The 18,410-nt window shown below is 41.7% G+C and overlaps 2 protein-coding genes across 10 annotated transcripts in view; both read left to right on the top strand.

Annotated features, from left to right (window-relative positions):
* The window catches only part of LOC122561572 (GTPase KRas), a 61,492-nt gene extending 59,940 nt beyond the window's left edge, over positions 1–1,552 (top strand). For all 6 annotated transcript variants that reach the window (XM_087999694.1, XM_043713385.2, XM_043713381.2 and 3 more), the window contains one exon: positions 766–1,552. Coding sequence is in view for 2 of the 6 variants with exons in the window: in XM_043713385.2 (XP_043569320.1) it covers positions 766–882 (117 nt within the window). In the remaining 4 variants the exon portion in view is untranslated. The remainder of the gene's footprint in view (positions 1–765) is intronic.
* A 7,731-nt stretch (positions 1,553–9,283) lies between these two features.
* Positions 9,284–18,410, top strand: part of LOC122561571 (uncharacterized) — a 47,442-nt gene continuing 38,315 nt past the window's right edge. Inside the window, exons 1-3 of one of the 4 annotated variants that reach the window (XM_043713379.2) lie at positions 9,395–9,409; positions 13,280–13,534; positions 13,651–13,741. In XM_043713379.2, coding sequence (XP_043569314.2) covers positions 13,395–13,534; positions 13,651–13,741 — 231 coding nt within the window. In that variant the 5' untranslated portion in view covers positions 9,395–9,409; positions 13,280–13,394. Of the gene's footprint in view, positions 9,410–9,554; positions 9,570–13,279; positions 13,535–13,650; positions 13,742–18,410 lie in introns of those variants that run through there. The other 3 variants (XM_087999691.1, XM_043713380.2, XM_087999692.1) reach the window with 3 other exon arrangements.

Genomic DNA, 18,410 nt, shown 5'->3' with positions numbered 1-18,410 from the left:
TGCTGGCTCCACGAGGGAGTCACGGCCTTTCCTGCCATTTGACACTCCAGTTGATAAATGGTTGCTCAGTCTTTGGCAGAAACTCGACATCTTCATCCTGTCTGCACAGACAGGACAGTTCCCCTCCAAGTCACTCACCATCCTGACTTGGAAGTGTGTCTGCATTCCTTCAGTATCATTGGCACTTCCTCCTAATGGCATTGTGGGTCTGCTTACACCACATGAACTGCAGCAGTTTATGAAGTTCATCAGTTTATGAAGTTCATCATCTTCTGAAGGGTAGCTAGGCATGGGCTATAAATGCAGCCAGTGATGCACAAGTCCCTTGAGTAAATATTAAAAAGGAATAGCAGTTAAAAATGCTGATTGATTCCCGTGCTAGATATTAAACCGTCAGAGAGTCTCTCTGAATCTAATCTCCTTCCTCACCTCAATTGGAAGGCCTTGATATTTCAAAGTCTCTTGCACATTGTGTGATTTCTACTTAAAAGCTTCGTATTGGTGTGCAATAGTTTACACATGCTTCAGTACCTCTAGGAGACAGATAAAGCAATTTGTGTTGTCTAGGTGGCTGGCGGCATTTGACATTCCTCTGCCTCTGTGTAAGATGGGTTGGCAGTCGGAGGGAGGAACTGTGGAGACAAGCAGCTATTTGTGAAAGTGCCACATATCTTTGAGATTAAAAGCACAAAACCAACTGCCTATGCACTTGCAGGTGGTGCATATGGAGAGAAAATAATGATGTATTTTTTTTTAATTTTGCAGGGGGTTGACGATGCTTTCTACACACTAGTCCGTGAAATTCGAAAACACAAAGAGAAAATGAGTAAAGGTGAAAAAAAGAAGAAAAACAAAACTAAGAAGAAGTGTTTAATTATGTGAATAGGTTTTAATGCTTAGCTGGATAAGTGATATCTGATTATTTTTTGTATTTTTTTGTACATTACAGTAAATTATTAGGCTTTCTTTTTATTGTCCTTTTATCAAATTCAGTTTAACAGAACTGACAGCTGTTGGGTCATGGCCTGATTTTTAAAAAAATGCTTAATTTCTTTCCAATGCCAGTATTCTGAGTGTCTGTCATTGTTTTGTTAAATAGCATAACTGTCGGTCTGAAAACAAATCGGTTACTCCTCCAGGACTTTTGCGCATGTAACTATGCTTTTCTAAATAAATTTTGTCCTTATTTATCATGCTGAAAATATATAAATGAAAAAGTATATATTTCCTCTTGAGTGCCAATAGCCTGCTAGGTTCCACCTGTCATGAATGGTTTACCTGGGATATATTTTAATATCTTTGTATGGTTGTAAAACTTAAAAGGTGCACATTTTATACATTGTGCTTTATTTGTCAATGATTTAATTTCTCTGAATTCTTTTAATTGTGCTGACTTGAGAATGTTCATTAATGTTCTACAGAATTGACAAGTGGCCAGTGTCAGACTTTGTAATGTTTATACTGTAGAAAGTTTGTCTGATATTTGTTGTAATGGCTTTAATGACAAAAAATGTACTTTTTAGTGATTAAAAAATAAAGCAATCCAACCTTGTTCTGACATTTTTAAAGATGAGCTCTGGCTGTGTGTACTTAGATCCATGGCATTATTGACCTACATCTGACTATAAAGGTGCTTTGTTCTTCATCTGACAGAACTGTCACTATTGTTATGAAGGATTGGTGATGCAGGATGTCATAACTCTGCAGCTGAAGATCGTACTGTGACTATTCTTATTTGTAAATTCAAAGAAAAGTTTGGGAACAGAAATAAAGTCACTATTATACAGTGTCTTTCAAAATCTCAATGGATAAGCTTTACAGCACACTACATTTCGAAGCAGTCGCTGGTCACCACATTTCCCACCTAACAATTTCCCACCTAAAGCACTGCAAACAGCAATGTAACAGATCAGATCAATTGAGAGAAAATGTGCCTGCTCTCTTTTTGTGTGATTGCGTCATCTGAAAGATGTAACATGCTATTTGGAAAATATGCTCAAATTATAGCATTGGGTGTCATGTTTTGAGCAGGGAATGCAATTCTGGCCAAAATGCATGTTTTAACATTTGTATACTGTGTAACCAGCAAATATGTGTGTAAATTTGTAATGCAAATCAGTATTTGTCTAGTTGCTTGTCAGTAAAAAGGTTATTTCATACTTAATCTGCATTTTAGAAATCTTTTTTCCATTGTAGATTTATTTCTGTTCCAAATCAGTAGTTGTCCCTTCTCATAGTTTGAGTGTAGGTTTTTATTGTTTAGTGTGGTGAAAAAGAAACTTGTCAAAAATACCTAGCTAGATTACAGAACATTTGTTATTTGAAAGCTCAGTCAAGTTTGGGGATTTGTGTTGTGTTATTTTCTTGTACTTGTGTCTTGGTTTTCAATTTGGCATTTTGCTCTGTTGCTCTGGTGAAGGCAGAATTATTAAATAATTTTTAAGGCCGAGGTAGATGGATTCCCCTAAAAAAAAAAGGAAGATTATCAAGGATCAATGGGATTGAGGCATAAAAATCAGCCATAACCTTATTGAATGGTATGGGTAATTGGTCGACTTCTCAATTTGTGTTTTGCACTCTTCATTCTATAAGGCATGGCAGATAAATGAACCATTCCTAGCACTGGTTTTAAAGTAAGCAAATGGTACATTGGGTTATTTCAGTTACTAATATCCTGCAGATATTAATCTCTTGAGATTTGAGTGGCATTGCCATCATTGAATAACTCTCCATCAAAATCCTTTGGGGGGGGTACCATGCACGTGAAAATGAACTGGGCCAGCGATATAAATACAAGAGTCCGTTAGAGACTGGGAATTCTGAGGTTAATAACTGGCCTCTTGACTCTAAAGTCTGCCATCCTCTCTGGTACACAGGTCAGTACTTAGAAATACTCTGAGTTGCCTGGCTGAGTGAATACACAACAACATTTGAAGATCAACACCATCCAGGACAAAGCAGCTTTCTTGGCATCCTCTTTCTTCCCCCCCCCCCCCCCAACCTACCCCACCACCACCTTAAACAGTCCTTCCCTCCCTCATATACCATGACAGTGTGTACCATCTACAAGACACACAACCTCAATGCTCCTTCAACAAACCATGACCTCTACCGTACACCATCTTGACTTGAATCTACATTGTGAAGTCACTGTGCAGTCATTGGATCAAAGTCCTGGCATTCCCTTTCGACCATTATGGTTGGTTTATCTTCATGAGATGGATTGTAGTGAAATTTGGTCGAGGAAACAAGTGGCCTTTCCACTGGTGTCCACATCATGGAAAATTATTTTTAAAAATCCTTTACTCTCTAAGGTTCTTGAAATGGTTTTCTCCTCATCAATCTATTTCCATCTTTACTAAAACTCCATCTTTGAACTGCTTCAATCTGACTTTCACCCTCCTCACAGCCCTTGGGTGGGCTTTGCAAAATCCTGACCAATGTTCTGTGGCTAACTTTACTTCCTCTCATCCTCTTGGACATGACTGTGATATTTTGGCGTGGTTAATCATTTTATTCTCTGTTTTTCTGGGACTGGACCTGCATTGTTCCAAATTTTAAACACCGCAACACCGCCTTTTTTGGCATTGACACTACCCCAAGTTCTTGGTTATCTCCTTTTCCTGATCTATCTACTATTTTGGTAATGTCACCTGCAGGTTTGATGTTATTCAACTGTATTTCTCCACCTATACACTCTCCCTTTCTGTGTCTGATGTTTCAAAGAGTATGTTTATGCAGTTCACATGCATGTCTTCTCCACTGCCTTCTTCCTTGTTCTCAGCCTGTGTGGGCACTTTATCCCACTGCCCTATTTAGAATGATGCGCCTATCTGATACTCCCTTATTGCACCAAACTACTTAGTAACTCAGCAGTGCACACTTTTCTTTACAATGTCCTTGAGTACAAATATTTCTCAAGTATTATGCATGAGCATAATAATAAATAGGCAATTGATTTAGAGTTTTCACACAAAAATGAATAGTTAGATTCCCAGAACATCAATAGCAATTTCACAATAATGTTAAAACGTCACTAAAGCAACAAGTGGGATTAAAATAGTATGAGATTATGTAATGTCCTGTTATGCTCCACACCATTAGAATTAAGCTGATATTGCAAACTTTCTGGGTGTAGTAGTGCCTTCAACACTTCAATGTATTAGTGCTGAAAAATAGCACTGGGCAGAAAAGTTGCAAATTGTATTCAACCTAGAAAAATATGAAGCAATGTATTTTGGGAAGATTGACAAGGCAAGGCCAGGGGGCTGACCACTGTTGGAGGGTGTGGTGATACCGCCAAGGTAAAGGAGGGAAGTGAAGATGTGACTGGCAAAGCAGCATTTGCATTTTGTCAATCCTCTACCACCATACGTGTTTTAGGAAGATTGCAAAATTATGGACAGTACTGCTACAATTTCTGCTCACTTCAGTTTCCATGGATGCATCTCATCTGGTCCTTGTGCCTCATCAACCTTAAGTGCAAACAACAAATCTGAAACCTCACCTTTGTTACTTTTATTTTCACAAATGTCTGGACTACCTTCTCTTCCACCATAACTTGCACAGCAATTTCATTGGTAAAGGCAGGAGAAAACACTGTCACAGCCAGGCAGCAGTAGCTAGAGGATGGGTGACAGGAGACACAGCACCTAGAGAAGACGGCAGGAGGAAACACTAAGGCAGGCAGTCAGCAGTAGATAGAGGAGTATATGAGAGGAAATTCTGAGGCAATCAGGAGTGCCTAGAAGAGTATCTAAGAGGAGACACTGATATAGGCAGCCAGCAGCACCCAGAGGAGAGGGCAGGAGGAAACACTATGACTGTTGGTCATCAATACCTAGAGGAGGAGAGGAGACACTGAGACAGGCAGGCAGCAGCACCAGTGGGGAGGGCAGGAGGAAACACAGAGGCAGGCAGACAGCAGTACCTAGAGGAATGGGTGAGAGGAAACCATGAGATAGGTAGTCATAGAGATATACTGCATGGAAACAGACTCTTCAGTCCAACTCATCCATGCCAACCAGATATCCTCAGTAAATCTAGACAAATTTGCCAGCATCTTGCCCATATCCCTCTAAACCTTTCCTATTCATACACCCATCCAGACACCTTTTAAATGTAATTGTACCAGCCTCCACCACTTCCCCTGGCAGCTCATTCCATACACGCACAATGCTCTGTATTAAATGGTTGCCCCTTAGGTCCCTTTTAAATCTTTTCCCTCTCACCTTAAATGTAGGCCATCTAGTTTTGGACTCCCCTACCTGAGGAAAACACCTTGGCCATTCACCCTATCCATGATTTTATAAACCCATATAGCGTCAGCCTTATTCAGCCTCTCCCTATAGCTTAAACCCTGCAATCCTGGCAACATCCTTGTATAGTAAATCTTTTCTGACCCCTTTCAAATTTCAAGTCGTGAGCATTTAGAGCAGTAGGCAAGAAGAGGAATCCAAGACAAATGTCACCAACATCCAGACAAATGGCCAAAATGAGGACCACATGACAGGTGGAGAAGTAGAGAAAAGGATACTGAGACAGGCAGAAAGCAGGATCTAGAGCAGTGGGTGAGACAATGGCACCCAAACAGGCAATCAGATACAGAACAAAACTCGATGTGCTGACTGGTGAGAAGTTTTACTTTTTATTCTTTAGTTTAAAGTAAATATTCGGAAAATAGGATGAAGTCTGGGGCATTCCAGATTATCAGATCAACCATGCTGTCATTCGATGAGACAGAATAGACTCGACAGGCTGAATGGCTTATTTTTGCTTAAGTTTTTAAATTCAATTAATAAATCTGAAAATGATAGCCTCATTAATTATAACCAGGAAAATGCTATTGATTGCTGTAAAAATCCATCTGGTTCACTAATGCTCTTTAGGGAAGAATATTTGCTGTTTATGTGACTCCAGATCCACAGTATGATCTGGTTGACTCTTAATTGTCCTCTGAGATGACCTAGGAAACCATTCCAGAGAATGGCGGGGCAGTAAATGCTGGACTTGGCAACGATAACCACATCTTATGTAAGAATAAAAAGAATGTGATGAAATCAGCAAAAATATGGTCAACAGAATTGGCAACCCTAGTTGCTATTGCCCCTGAAGCAATGGCCTTTAGGATCAGTGACAGATAACTGGCGTAATGAGTGACCAATGATACCAGTGAGAATGACTAATGAGATGGATGACCATTGGGGTAGGTGATCAGTGGGGTGGGCAATGGAATGAATATGCATAGAGCTGAGTGGCTGGTGTGACCAATGCTCAACACATTGAGTGACTGATGAGATGGATGACCACTTAGATGATTGACCAGTAGGATGGGTGAATACTCTGAATGATCAGTAGAATTGTTGACCAATGGACAGAGTAATAGAAACATAGAAGATAGATGGTCATTTGGCCCTTCGGGCCTGCTCAGCCATTCATCATAATCATTGCTGATTGTCCAACTCAATAGCCTAATCTGCTTTCTCCTCATAACCTTTGATCCCATTCACCCCAAGTGCTATATCTAGCCGCCTCTTGAATACATTCAATGTTTTGGTATCTTGAGTACTTCCTGTGGTAATGAATTACCACTCTGTGGGTGAAGAAGTGTCTCCTCATCTCCTTTCTAAATGGTCCACCCCGAATCCTCAGACTGGGACCTCTGGTTTTGGATACACCCAGTATCAGGAACATCCTCCCTGTGTCTACACTGTCTCGTCCTGTTAGAATTTTATAAGTCTCTGAGATTCCCCCCGCCCCCCTTACTTGTCTGAACTCCAGCAAAAACAATCCTAGTCAATCTCACCTTATACTTCAGCCCCACCATCCCGGAATCAGCATTTCACTGCACTCCCTTTACAGCAAGAGCATTCTTCCTCAGAAAAGGAGACCAAAGCTGCACACAATACTTTAGATATGGCCTCACCAAGGCCCTGTATGCCGGCAACAGTGTATTCCCTGCTCCTGTACTCAAAACCTCTCGCAGTGAAGGCCAACATACCATCTGCCTTTTATACTGTCAGCGACTGGTGCAGAACGACACTCAGGTCCCGCTGCACAGTCTCTCTCCCAATTTACAGCCATTCAGGTAGTAATCTGCCTTCTTGTTTTTGCTTCCAAAATTAATAACCTCGCATTTATCCAAACAGAAATTACTGGTTAAACTCAGCAGGTCTGGCAAACATCGGTGGACAGAAAGCAGAGTTCACATTTCAGGTCCAGCGATCCTTCTGGTGGTGGATGGAGGTACTTGCACTTCACTCAATCTCATAATATGGTCTCCTCTCCATTGGAGAGACTGGGTGACCGCTTTGTAGAACACCTATGTTTTATCAGCAAAAAAGACTTCGAGTTTCCAACTGCCTGCCACTTAATCACACTAGGTAAAAACAATGACTGCAGATGCTGGAAACCAGATTCTGGATTAGTGGTGCTGGAAGAGCACAGCAGTTCAGGCAGCATCCGAGGAGCAGTACCCTGTTCCACACACTATCCTGTTCCCTGGCCAACATCTCTGTCTCAGGCTTGCCGCAGTCCTCCAGCTGAACCTTAACCCCCTCCTTTGTCTATTTAGAGATAAGTATTCCCCCCTTACCCGTTTCAGTGAATCGGAGGTTTCCTTTCAAACGGACCGCATCGGTCACCAACCGTCAGCCACGTCTCCCGTACGTGATGATGTAATCAAACCGTCGACCAATGGGAAGCTGGAATAACAGCAGCTCATTTTCTGCTTGGGAACTCTTTCTTTGTTTCAAAAATATACTTTTATTTGTAAAAATAAAATTTGTACATAAATGTATGAATATACATATTCTATATAATCTCAAAACGTATACAGATATAGTCACAAATGCAGTTTGGTTCTGTATTATAACAAGAAAACAAACAAATATTGGAGTTTGATTCTATCCAAATAAACCAAAAACATATCTTACACATACAAGACCTTCTGGACTCAATCTTGAATCCAACAATTTTAGGGCCTGAGCACCTTCTTCCATGTGCTTACCCCAAACCCCACACACCAGGCCTTGTCTTCACACAGGCTGCTACCGCACACAACCCATCGTAAGTTGAAAATCACACAATACCAGGTTATAGTCCAACAAGTTTATTTGGAAGTACACGTTTTTGTAGCGCAGGTCCTTCGTCAGGTAGCTAGCAGGGCAGAATCATAGGACACAGAATTTATACTAAAAGATCAAAGTGTCATACAACTGATGCAATGTATTGAACAAACCTAGATTACTATTAAGTCTTTTAATCACTTAGAATGGGTTCCTGGTTTCGATTGATTAATATGTAAATCCCAGAACTTCTTTCAAGTTATTTCGAGATATCTTAAGTTTTTATAAACAAAAGGTGACAGCTCAAACAATGCATGAAAGGTGAGGTTAGTGTCCGTGTGTATTCCAACCTTGAGTCAGTCTGGTTCTATACCCAAAGTAGGAATTTATAAAGTTTCACATAGACTGACTGCTTATAGACTGTGTGCCTTTTGAACAAAACGTAATGTATCTGCAAACACAAATCTGCAAATGCAAATTCACCCCATAGCCTTATACGTGTGTGCGCGTGCATGTGAAGGAGAGTGTGTGTGTGTTTGAGAGTATGTGTGTGCTTGACAGAATGTGTGCGCGAGTGTAACGGAGTACATGTGTGAGGCTGTGCGTGAGATTGTGGGGGTGTGTCTGAAAGAGAGTGTGTGTATGAGAGAGGGTTTGTGTGAGTGCGATCGTGTGTAAGTGTGTGTGCGTGTGTGTGTAAAGTGTAGTGGGGTAACCTGTACTGTGACATGTCCCCAAGATCCCGGTTGAGGCTGTCCTCATGGGTACCCAACTTGGCTATCAACCACTGCTCGGCCACTCTGTGCTGTTGCGTATCCCGAAGTCTGCCTTGGAGGGTGGTCACCCAAAGATCTGAGGCTGAATGTCCTTGAGCGCTGAAGTGTCCCCTGACTGGGAGGAAGGGCAGCACTGGCAAAGCTAGTGCTCCCAAATATGTAAACCTGTTGGACTACAATCTGGTCTTATGTGATTATTTTTAACTTTGTCTACTCCAACACCAGCACCTCCCCATCATTGTAAGTTGCTAATGGGAACCATTATTGGTGGTCATTGATTCTCTATTGGCTCTCCCAGGCCGACCTTTAACCCCCCCCCCCTTGTCAGTTTAGAGATAAATTTTCCGCCCTTACCCGTTCCAGCCAATCAGAGGTGTCCTTTCAAACGGGACCGCGTCGGTCACCAACCGTCAGCCACGTCTCTCGTACGTGATGATGCAATCAAACCGTTGACCAATGGGAAGCTTGGACGGCGGTGACGCTAGAGGCGGCCTGAAAGGTGAAAGTGCGCCGGCGGCAGGCCGTGTGTCGCTGAGTCTGCGCAGTGGAAGTAGGGGTGCGCGCGAGGTAAGTGGGGCCTGGGCTCCGGGTGAGGCCTGTCCCTCCAACGCCCCGGCTCTTGAGGCCAGTATCCCCTCCGCTAATGCCGTAATTAGTACGGCACAGGGTTCTGGGGTGGGCTTGGGCTGGACCGTGTTACTTCGTTGCAGTAACTGTTTAATCCCAGGTCAGTCCATGTTGGATTGCAGTGTGATCCCTGTCAGGCTGAAGACCTCTGGGAAGAAGCTGCTGCGAGCTGGTCAACTTTTAAACTTGTTTAGCAGGTTCCAGCTGTTGATCTTAAGTACTTTCTTAGTTATAAAATTGAGATGCTGGAGGTCTGAAGCGAAAACCAGCTACAGACTGCACTCCACCGTCTGGCAGCAGCTGTAGAAAGAGAAAGAAAGTTATCGTTCTGAGCCTCCTATGACTCGTGTTTGCAATGCAGTTTCAGCTCTTAATTTGGGAAAATATGTACTTCTGTCTTGGAAAAGGATTTCCTGCACTGCTTTGTGTTGATTGACCTGTTAATCTGCTTGTTTAAGAACAGTCTGTAATGGCTTAAAGTGCACGTAGACTCGGCCTTACAAACTATACAATGATTAGATTAGATTACTTAGTGTGGAAACAGGCCCTTCGGCCCAACAAGTCCACACCGACCTGCCGAAGCGCAACCCACCCAGACCCCTAACATGTACCCCTTACCTAACACTATGGGCAATTTAACATGGCCAATTCACCTGACCCGCACATCTTTGGACTGTGGGAGGAAACCGGAGCACCCGGAGGAAACCCACGCAGACACGGGGAGAACGTGCAAACTCCACACAGTCAGTCGCCTGAGGTGGGAATTGAACCCGGGTCTCTGGCGGTGTGAGGCAGCAGTGCTAACCACTGTGCCACTGTGCTGCCCATAAATGGGTTCACTGAAAATATATTTTTTTGGCTTATGACAGTGTATAATTTTGTGAATGATGAAAAAGTGTGTACAGTGCACACTGACCCAACTAGTTTTTGGTGGGTGCTTGTGCTCCTGGGTGTGTCAGTCTTTCAACATTTTTTTCTCTTTCTTTCCTTCATTTGTACTTGTCTGCTTTGCTTCTGGAAACATCTAACATGTTTGACCTGTTTCCTGTTGTCCAGTTGGCAACAAAATCTCTGACCTTATTTGACTTAAAATTACTGTTGTAGTTATAGTCTTTAAGTGCAGTAAATAGTGGACATTCTTGTGACATTGATCCTCCCTCTCTGTCATTGGTAACTTTAGTTACCTTTTGGTCACTTCTTAAAGCTTAAGAATAATACTGACCTGGTCTGGCACCATCCTTGTAATGTCAAAGTGAAAGGGTTTCTGTTCTGGGTTGGTGAAGTAATAGAGGTGGTCAGGAAGTGGGCTGCTGGTTGGGAGAGGGGTTTGCCAGGGGTGGTGGAAGGTCTGGGGTAGGGTGCTGGAAAGGGGTAGTAAATCAGACAGCTTACCATTAGTTGGCATAGGGATGTATGTAGTAGGTAAAGGAGATGTTCACTGTCAGTTGTCACACTCCTATCTAGCATGATTCGGAGATGCCGGTGTTGGACTGGGGTGTACAAAGTTTAAAAATCACAACACCAGGTTATAGGCCAACAGGTTTAATTGGAAGCACACTAGCTTTTGGAGCAACGCTCCTTCATCAGGTGATTGTGACAATCACCTGATGAAGGAGCGTTGCTCTGAAAGCTAGTGTGCTTCCAATTAAACCTGTTGGCCTATAACCTGGTGTTGTGATTTTTAACTTCCTATCTAGCAGGTAGTGATTGGTTTAGGGTGTTGTCATTAGAATGCCAGATTGACAGATGCTGTCTTTTTTAAATGGGAAAAAAAAGTATAAATTTGTTTTTTTTTAAATCTGGTATCAGGATCTTGTTACTCATTTATGTAGGTATGCCAACAAGTAGTTTTTCTCCAACAGGATACTGCTGGCAAACCAAAAGGTTTCTTGCAAATCTCACATGAATATCATGATGGGAACTGGTGTGAAGTCATGTCCATAGGCCATGTGTCCCAATTATTGGCTGAGTGCATCAAGTTACATGTCCTGCTGACCATTTAGGCAGCATGCTGATTGTGCTTAATCATGTGCTGGTAAACATTGAATGGTAGATGTGTTTTTTTGCTATTGAAAATCACAAACGATCCAACCTGTACTTAGAATTACATTGGAAAACAATTCATGTGCGTCAGTTGGTCATGCAGTATTCCTGAAGAAGGGCTTATGCCCGAAACGTCAATTCTCCTGTTCCCTGGATGCTGCCTGACCTGCTGTGCTTTTCCAGCAACACATTTTCAGCTCATGCAGTACTTATGTGTGCTAGAAGATAGATATCTAAGTACACAAGATCCTGTTTCTCAAGTAAAAGGGACTTCTCATCTTTTATGTGAAAGAATTAGATCATGGAGACTACTGATTGCCATAGAAATGCAGTGGCAACACCCTGATCAGTCAGTCTGCCTGCCTATACTTAAATCCAAGGTTGACAGTTATCTGTTCTTGCTGTGTTTGCATGTCACTGATAGCCTAACTCATTTCAGCCATTTCTCATGTTGTCTAAATTGGTGTACCTTTCTTTTGTTTCTTTCATCCTAGTCCTGATGAATGTAAGACAAAAGGCTTTGATTTTTGTTTCCTTTTAGCCATGTTGAAACTAACTACATATTAATTGAATCTCATGACAAATTTGACCTTTGTTTCTAAAAGCTTGGAATGCCTTTCTGTAAATAGGATTAGTCGATTTGGATGAAGATTGTGTATGGAATGAGCTGCTAGAGGAAGTGGTGGAGGCTGGTGCAATTATGGCATTTTAAAAGGTATCTGGATGGGTACCTGAATAGGAAGGGTTTGGAGGGATATGGGGCAGCTGTTGGTAAATGGGATTAGATTGATTTAGGATATTTGGTTGGTGTGGACAAGTTGGACCAAAGGACTTGTTTAACACTTCAGCAAACATTAGAATTAATTAGTTAATTGGAGAATTAATTAAAATCTATTTATATTAGAATTCTAACAGTTGCCATAGTCCTACCAGACCTTAGGACTGCACAATTAGAGATGACCGGTACTTTGGGCAAGGGGTAAGCTAGGGAGTTCTAATGGTAACCTCACCTGGTGCAGGAATTGAACCTGTGCTATTGGCATCACTCTGGATTGCTAACCAGCCATCCAGTCGACTGAACAAAACCGAACTACTAAATTCCAATAAATGTGGTATGCAGGATACTTTTACTGGAATTGGATATGGTATGCTTAGTAGCTGTACTTGTTCTGATAGCTCCTTTTTTGAAATAGTATAGTCAGGTGTTTGTTCATCTCTTTAAAAATTGCCCTGTAGTAGTAACTCACTGGATCATTTCTGAAAGGATGTTGTGGAACCAGAGACTTTTACAACTAGCCTTCAATTTCAGATTTTATCTGAATTTAAATTCCACCAACTGCTGTGGCCTAGGCCTCTCCGTTGTTAAAGCAGGGGCATTTCCATTGTGTCACCATCAATGTTTTTCATGCTGCAGTGTTGAGGAATGTGGAAATCGCAGAATGTTTCTATTTAAGAGCCTGTCTGAATCCAGATACTGGATTCAATCTGGTTTGTATGCTATAGCCTTGAGGTTTCCTAGAAGTTGTGGTAATGCTCCACTTGGCCATGGGCCCTCACTGGATGACTTCAGATACAGAGCATTTCTTAATGTGGGAGTGTCCTAAAATAAATTAGCAGTCCTGGGCATTTAACTCCATGGTCTCAGATTGTTATCTAAAAACCTATACCTTTTTAGACAAGATTTTGTTTATTAATAATGGTGAATGTCAGAATATGTAGATAAGTTTGCAGCCGGATTGTGATAACGTTCATTTTGTTTTAATGCAGATCCTGAGGATTGCATTGGAATCAGTTTACTGTTAGTTATTAAAATCACTTGAGCTCCAACTTGACTGGATTGCCTTAGGTTTTTAACACTTTTCCTTAAAATAAGAAAGACACCATGGATCAGAGTTTGGATGGACTGCAAGAAAATGGATCTTGTGAGGAAACAAAATGTCTCAACCCTGATTCCTTGAACAAAGGATTCTTATTTGAAATGGATTCTGATGCTTCAGAATTTGAAGTTCCTGAGACACCCAGGTACACTGGCCAGGTCTTAAAATATTATTTTCAATAATTTTAATGTAATTCATATCTATACACTTTTCATAATTTTTTTTGTATATCTCTCACTTTCCCCCTTTTTTTGTTTTAAGCCCTGTTTTTTCCAAGAAGAACAGTAAACCATATCGTGTGGAGACCGCAGTCCAGGATAGAATTACTAATGAAGGGCGAAAACCTATATCTGTGAGTTGGCCTTTGACCTTGTACCAGCAAATTTGACTCTGCTTCCTACTGAAGTTAGGACAAGCAGTTTGATTCTTTTAAACTAGTTACTTTCGTTGCAGTTTTATCCTAGTGTTTCATTGAGGAATATTGAGATGCAGGAGCCCTTCAAACAGAAGAGAAGCAAGGGCAGAGAGTAAATTTTGATGTTGACCAGGGGTGAGCGGTCTTTTCTGTTTGGTTTGTCACAACAAGGTTCAAGTTATCTTCTGCGAGGCTATAATTCTCCTCCATTTATAACTTCATTTATTGTAAATGATAAACAGCCAATCATTTGTTTTCTTTTTGTAGAACAAATCTATTGTCTGGCCACAAAATTGCAATACAAAGCATAAGTCTTGTATTGAAGTATGCCCAAATTGTTGCACAAAGGTGTGAAGTTTTAACATGAGACTGTTGTTGGTTAGTTGGTTTCTTGGATGCTATCAACTGGAATGAATGTTGCAGTTATATCTTTTCAGTTTTCTGCTTTTCAATCCAGCTGGGCACTTCTACTCTAGAGACAAACCTTGACCTGTTATCTTGGAGCAATAGTATCAAATAACCACTTGCCTTCCTAATTGCTTGCTGTTCCTCTGTTAATGTTTTGTACGCAAGCAGCAGAAACTGTTCTGAACTTCAGTGCTCTCTCAATTTGAAGTTTTTTCTAATCTGGCTGAAACCTCTGTTATACTCTCTACTACTTATCTGGTTCCCCGTCCCCTTGTGACATCTTGCACAATTTTCTTGCTGCTTACTTTCCTACTTAACTGTTCTAAGTTCAATTTGTTAACATGGGGCCCAAGTTCAATACTTTTAGTAGCTATTAGTTCAACCCTGCGGACCCTGAAAATGATCCATTTAGTTAACTTGCATAAATCAATAGAAATAATCCTCTATCCTTGCCAATATGTTGTGAATTTTCTGTATTAATCTCTAAGTTAAATTCCTTAAATCTAAATATACTATATTTTCCTTCTGTACCTGCTAACGAATACTTTGACAAACTTATTTCTTTCGATTGTATTGAATAGTAAAATATTTACGACTAAGACTTATTTACTCAAGTTAATAGACCTTCATTCCCTTGGAGCAGCTTTTAATTTCTCTTTCCCTGATACTCTATTTGAAATATTCCAACTCTAACTTTTGTATTTTGAAGCTTCCGAATGCAAGGTAATTGCTCACTGCAGTTTTTAACTTCCTGGGCATTTACCCAGGAAGCCTCAGGGTTTCTGAGGGTCTTGACAAACATAGTCAGAGACCTGCCATACACTGGACTATCTGGAACAAGATGATCTGAGCTGTTGTGTATATCCTTCAATTTTCTTTAAGTACGCTCATCCTTGTACTGTTTCCCAGAGGAATTTTACCATAAAATTGCTAATTGACCCTGTGTCTAAAATGCTATCAGATCTGAAATAGCCTGTTCTGTATAGTTGGGCTTTCGTCACTCAATGGCTCAAACCATGGAGAAGCTTAGTGTCATTGTGGAAACTGCCCATCCTCTGATCTGATCTTGTCTCCTTTTATTTGTGTGGCTGGTTCAGTTAAGGTTCTGTACCTAACACTTCACTTCAAGAAATGAAAATGGTTGAAGGAAGTGAGCTGAAATTGGAATAATTGAATCTGGTAACTTGCTATAATTTTAAATTTTAATCCATAGAGAAGAGTTTGGTGTGATATATAGTAGTTTGTTGAGATGAAATTAATTGTGCTGTGGTTGGAATTAAAAATCTAGCTATTTAAAAATGTACATATCTTGAGGTGCCAGTTAGCTGCATTATTAAAGATTCTTTAAAGATTAGCTTAACAATTAATGGACAAAAAGATTGCAAGGTGAACAATGGATAGGGGTAAAAGCCATGATTTAACTCCACCATTCATAAAGATTCTCTGTTCGTGTATTTTTTTCTCTTCCTGTCACAATCTTCCCACTTGAAGTGACTTTGCACTATATTTCTGGCAGAGACTAGAAAGAAAGTGGATTGAATAGCCTTTGTCCCTTTAAAAACTGAACAAAAAACAACAGAACTTTTGGCCCAAGAACAGGCCCTTTGGCCGTCCCAAGCCTGAGCTGATCCAAATCCACTGTCTAAACCTATCGCCCAGTTCTTGAGCATCTGTATCCCTCTGCTCCCCATCTATCCGTGTATCTGTCCAGACACACCTGAAGTCAATCTACTGTCTGCCTCTACTACCTCTGGCAACACGTTCCAGGCACCTACTGCCCTCTAACAGTGGTTCAGTGGTTAGCACTAGTGGTTAGCTGACTGTGTGCAAATTCCACACAGACCTTCTCCCTGTGTCTGCGTGGGTTTCCTCTGGGTGCTCCAGTTTCTTCCCACAATTTAGAACATAGAACATAAAACATAGAACATGCTCTTCGGCCCACGATGTTGTGCCGAACATTTGTCCTAGCTTAAACACCCATCCATGTACCTATCCAATTGCCGCTTTAAGGTCACCAAAGATTCTGACTCTACCACTCCCACAGGCAGTGCATTCCATGCCCCCACCACTCTCTGGGTAAAGAACCCACCCCTGATATCTCCCCTATACCTTCCACCCTTCACCTTAAATTTATGTCCCTTTGTAACACTCTGCACCCGGGGAAAAAGTTTCTGACTGTCTACTCTATCTATTCCTCTGATCATCTTATAAACCTCTATCAAGTCACCCCTCATCCTTCGCCATTCCAACGAGAAAAGGCCTAGCACTCTCAACCTATCCTCGTACGACCTATTCTCCATTCCAGGCAACATCCTGGTAAATCTTCTCTGCACCCTCTCCAAAGCTTCCACATCTTTCCTAAAATGAGGCGACCAGAACTGCACACAGTACTCCAAATGTGGCCGAACCAAAGTCCTGTACAGTTGCAACACCACTTCACGACTCTTGAATTGAATCCCTCTGCTAATGAACGCTAATACACCATAGGCCTCCTTACAAGCTCTATCCACCTGAGTGGCAACTTTCAAAGATCTATGAACATAGACCCCAAGATCCCTCTGTTCCTCCACCTCACTAAGAACCCTACCGTTAACCCTGTATTCCGCATTCTTATTTGTCTTTGCAAAATGGACAACCTCACACTTGGCAGGGTTGAACTCCATCTGCTACTCCTCAGCCCAGCTCTGCATCATATCTAAGTCCCTTTGCAGCCGACAACAGCCCTCCTCACTATCCACGACTCCACCAATCTTCGTATCGTCTGCAAATTTACTGACCCACCCTTCGACTCCCTCATCCAAGTCATTAATAAAAATTACAAACAGCAGAGGACCCAGAACTGATCCCTGCGGAACTCCACTTGTAACTGGGCTCCAGGCTGAATATTACCATCTACCACCACTCTCTGACTTCGACCGGTTAGCCAGTTTTCTATCCAATTGGCCAAATTTCCCTCTATCCCATGCCTCCTAACTTTCCAAATAAGCCTACCATGGGGAACCTTATCAAATGCCTTACTAAAATCCATGTATACTACATCCACTGCTCTACCCTCATCCACATGCTTGGTCACCTCCTCAAAGAATTCAATAAGACTTGTAAGGCAAGACCTACCCTTCACAAATCCGTGCTGGCTGTCCCTAATCAAGCAGTGTCTTTCCAGATACTCATAAATCCTATCCCTCAGTACCCTTTCCATTACTTTACCTACAACCGAAGTAAGACTAACTGGCCTGTAATTCCCAGGGTTATCCCTATTCCCTTTTTTGAACAGGGGTACAACATTCGCCACTCTCCAGTCCCCTGGTACCACCCCCATTGACAGTGAAGATGAAAAGATCATTGCCAACGGTACTGCAATTTCCTCTCTTGCTTCCCACACAATCCTAGGATTATCCCATCAGGCCCAGGGGACTTGTCTATCCTCAAGTTGTTCAAAATGTCCAACACATCTTACTTCCTAACAAGTATCTCCTCTAGCTTACCAGTCCGTTTCACACTCTCTTCAACAATACGGTCCCTCTCATTTGTAAATACTGAAGAAAAGTACTCATTCAAGACCTCTCCTATCTCTTCCAACTCAACACACAGTCTCCCACTACTGTCCTTGATTGGACTTACCCTCGTTCTCGTAATTCTCATGTTTCTCACTTACGCATAAAATGCCTTTGGGTTATCCTTGATCCTATCCGCCAAAGATTTTTCATGCCCTCTCTTAGCTCTCCTAATCCCTTTCTTCAGGTCCCTTCTGGCTATCCTGTATCCCTCCACTGCTCTGACTGAACCCTGTTTCCTCAACCTTATGTAAGCCTCCTTCTTCCTCTTTACAAGACATTCAACCTCCCTCGTCAACCATGGTTCCCTCACGACCATTTGTTTCCTGCCTGACAGGTACGTACATATCAAGGACACGTCGTATCTGTTCCTTGAAAATTCCACATTTCCACGACATCCTTCCCTGACAGCCTATGCTCCCAACTTATGCTCCTCAGATCCTGTCTTACAGCATCGTAATTACCCTTCACCCAATTGTAAAACCTCCCCTGTTGCATGCACCTATCTCTCTCCATAACCAAGGTGAAAGTCACAGAATTGTGGTCACCATCACCAAAATGTTCACCCACTAACAAGCCCATCACTTGTCCCAGTTCATTACCGAGTACCAAATCCAAAATGGCCTCCCCTCTGGTCGGACAAT

This window comes from Chiloscyllium plagiosum, unplaced genomic scaffold (genome assembly GCF_037043375.1).
Source record: "Chiloscyllium plagiosum isolate Xiang-an unplaced genomic scaffold, Cpla_swu_hap1 HiC_scaffold_23, whole genome shotgun sequence".
Taxonomy (NCBI): Eukaryota; Metazoa; Chordata; class Chondrichthyes; order Orectolobiformes; family Hemiscylliidae; genus Chiloscyllium; species Chiloscyllium plagiosum.
This window is presented reverse-complemented; position numbering and strand designations above follow the sequence as displayed.